The 2,071-nt window shown below is 38.2% G+C and overlaps 1 protein-coding gene across 1 annotated transcript in view; it reads left to right on the top strand.

Annotated features, from left to right (window-relative positions):
• LOC102295277 overlaps window positions 1-1,605 on the top strand; it is a 21,409-nt gene extending 19,804 nt beyond the window's left edge. The window contains exons 9-11 of the mRNA XM_014331174.2: window positions 21-108; window positions 204-261; window positions 1,026-1,605. Coding sequence (XP_014186660.1) covers window positions 21-108; window positions 204-261; window positions 1,026-1,163 — 284 coding nt within the window. The 3' untranslated portion in view covers window positions 1,164-1,605. The remainder of the gene's footprint in view (window positions 1-20; window positions 109-203; window positions 262-1,025) is intronic.
• Window positions 1,606-2,071: the final 466 nt, after the last annotated feature.

The following is a 2,071-nucleotide window of genomic DNA, read 5'->3' as shown; positions in this document are numbered from 1 at the left end:
AAAGACTCTCACTGTCCAAAGTATCACAGGAACATGGACACCAGCAGCTGCAGGAGTTTCTGCAGCTCTGCTCCTTTTAATACTTCTCACTGTCTGCTGGTGGATCAGGTGAACGTTACTGTGTTATCTCTAAGACCAGTTATGTTTAAAGTGTGATGTGAAATGTTTTACCCATTCACTGATTTGTTTCTTTTATGCAACAGAAAAAAGAAGACTTCCAGTCAGTCTCTAAGAGAAGAAATGTCAGATACAGTGCAGCAGGTACGAAACAAGATTCAAATAATTCTGCTGTGTTAGAAAAACTTCCCCTTATCTTTCCTTTGTTCCTCATATGATCATTTATTCTGGAAAAAAAGCTTAAACTTATTATTATTATTATGTCTGCCTTTTTCTGAGTAACCAACTGTAGCATTCTTTTCAGTGTTCCTACCTACACGCGATGTTCATGTTCATCATGGTACCAAATAAGTCAGATATCATACATCAGCAATCCTTACCACACATTACATTAATATCGTCTTCAACTAGATTTGTAATTGATTGGACATTGAACAGTCGTGATGTTTACCACTGACAGGAAAAATTATTTTTGAGTTCATTGCCATTTTTGTCCCGTCTGTTTCTCATTGTTATATCATGACCTCTGACCTTAATTGACACAATTGAGACCTGAAGTTCTTTAGAGGTTCTGGGTTCTTTTGTGACATCCTGGATGAATAGTCAATGAGCTCTTGAGAGCTTTTGGCTCTCAGCATGGTTCACTGGAAGTCCAAAGCCTTATAAATGCTTTTGGAAACAATTTTTAGGCTGACAGATGTCAGTGACTTTGTTTCTCATTTGTTCTTTGGATCATTGTTTTTTTGGGGGGTTAGGTCTCTTAACTTGTTTCAGTTTGTCAGACAGGTTCTATTTGAGAATCTCAGTGACAGTGCAGTACAGTGACAATGTAACAAACAACAAACAACCAGCTATGAGTTATTGATGCAGTTTGATATAAATTTATAAGAACTGTCTCGTCTCCTCAGATGAACATTGACCCCATGTATGAAAACATCTCAGCTCAGTCAGCAGAGCAGGATGATCATCACTACAGCAGACTGCACTTCAGTGAGAACCACACAGCTGACCTCTACTCCACCACTGAGCCACGGTATGCTCAATAAAGAAACGTTTGTTACCATGATGATTTCAAATCCAGTGATATTACTTTACCATCACAGCAGAGAAACTGCAGCATCTGGATCTGTCTGTGGGTTACACTCGCTTCATTGGAATATAAAATAAAGGTAGAAATAAGTAGAAATTGAAATCAATTGAAATTGAAAAGCTCAAGTAGAAATTCTCAAGCTTTTGAATTAAAACATATTTGGTAATGATGTACGTCTGTCACAAAAACCTGCAAAAAATGACGCAACCGTTTAAAAATTCTGCTATGTCCAAAAGCCCACGAGTGTGCATTTACTGATCACCCACTTAAAGGGTGCTATTTTTGATAACTTTGTTAGACATTGTATTACTTTGTGTGCTTTGGGTGCCACTAATAAAAACATCAAAGCCATTGTGTCTGCAGGTTTGTCTTCTGTTAGGTTTTTGTCTGTACAGTTGACCACAACATATTACTCAAACGACTGGAGAACTGGACAGGTCTTTCAGGAACTGTACTAAACTGGTTCAAAACATACTTAGAAAACAGGAAATACTTTGTATCAATAGGTAACTTCACATCTGAGCAGACAAGTATCACATGTGGAGTTCCCCAAGGTTCCATCTTGGGACCCCTTCTGTTTAACATCTACATGCTCCCACTGGCACAGATTATAAACAACAACAAAATAAACTATCACAGCTATGCAGATGACACACAAATATATATCACAATGTCACCAGGAGACCGAGGCCCTGTACAGGCTCTTGGTAAATGCATTGAGGAAATTAATGACTGGTTGTGCCACAATTTTCTCCAGCTAAACAAAAACAAAACTGAGGTAATAGTCTTTGGCGCCAAAGAAAAACGATTACAGGTCACCAGAGAACTTCAATCTATACATCTAAAAACCACAAACCAGGCGAG

Source organism: Haplochromis burtoni, unplaced genomic scaffold (assembly GCF_018398535.1).
Source record: "Haplochromis burtoni strain Fernald_Lab_line unplaced genomic scaffold, NCSU_Asbu1 Contig_1496, whole genome shotgun sequence".
In the NCBI taxonomy this organism is placed as follows: domain Eukaryota; kingdom Metazoa; phylum Chordata; class Actinopteri; order Cichliformes; family Cichlidae; genus Haplochromis; species Haplochromis burtoni.
This window is presented reverse-complemented; position numbering and strand designations above follow the sequence as displayed.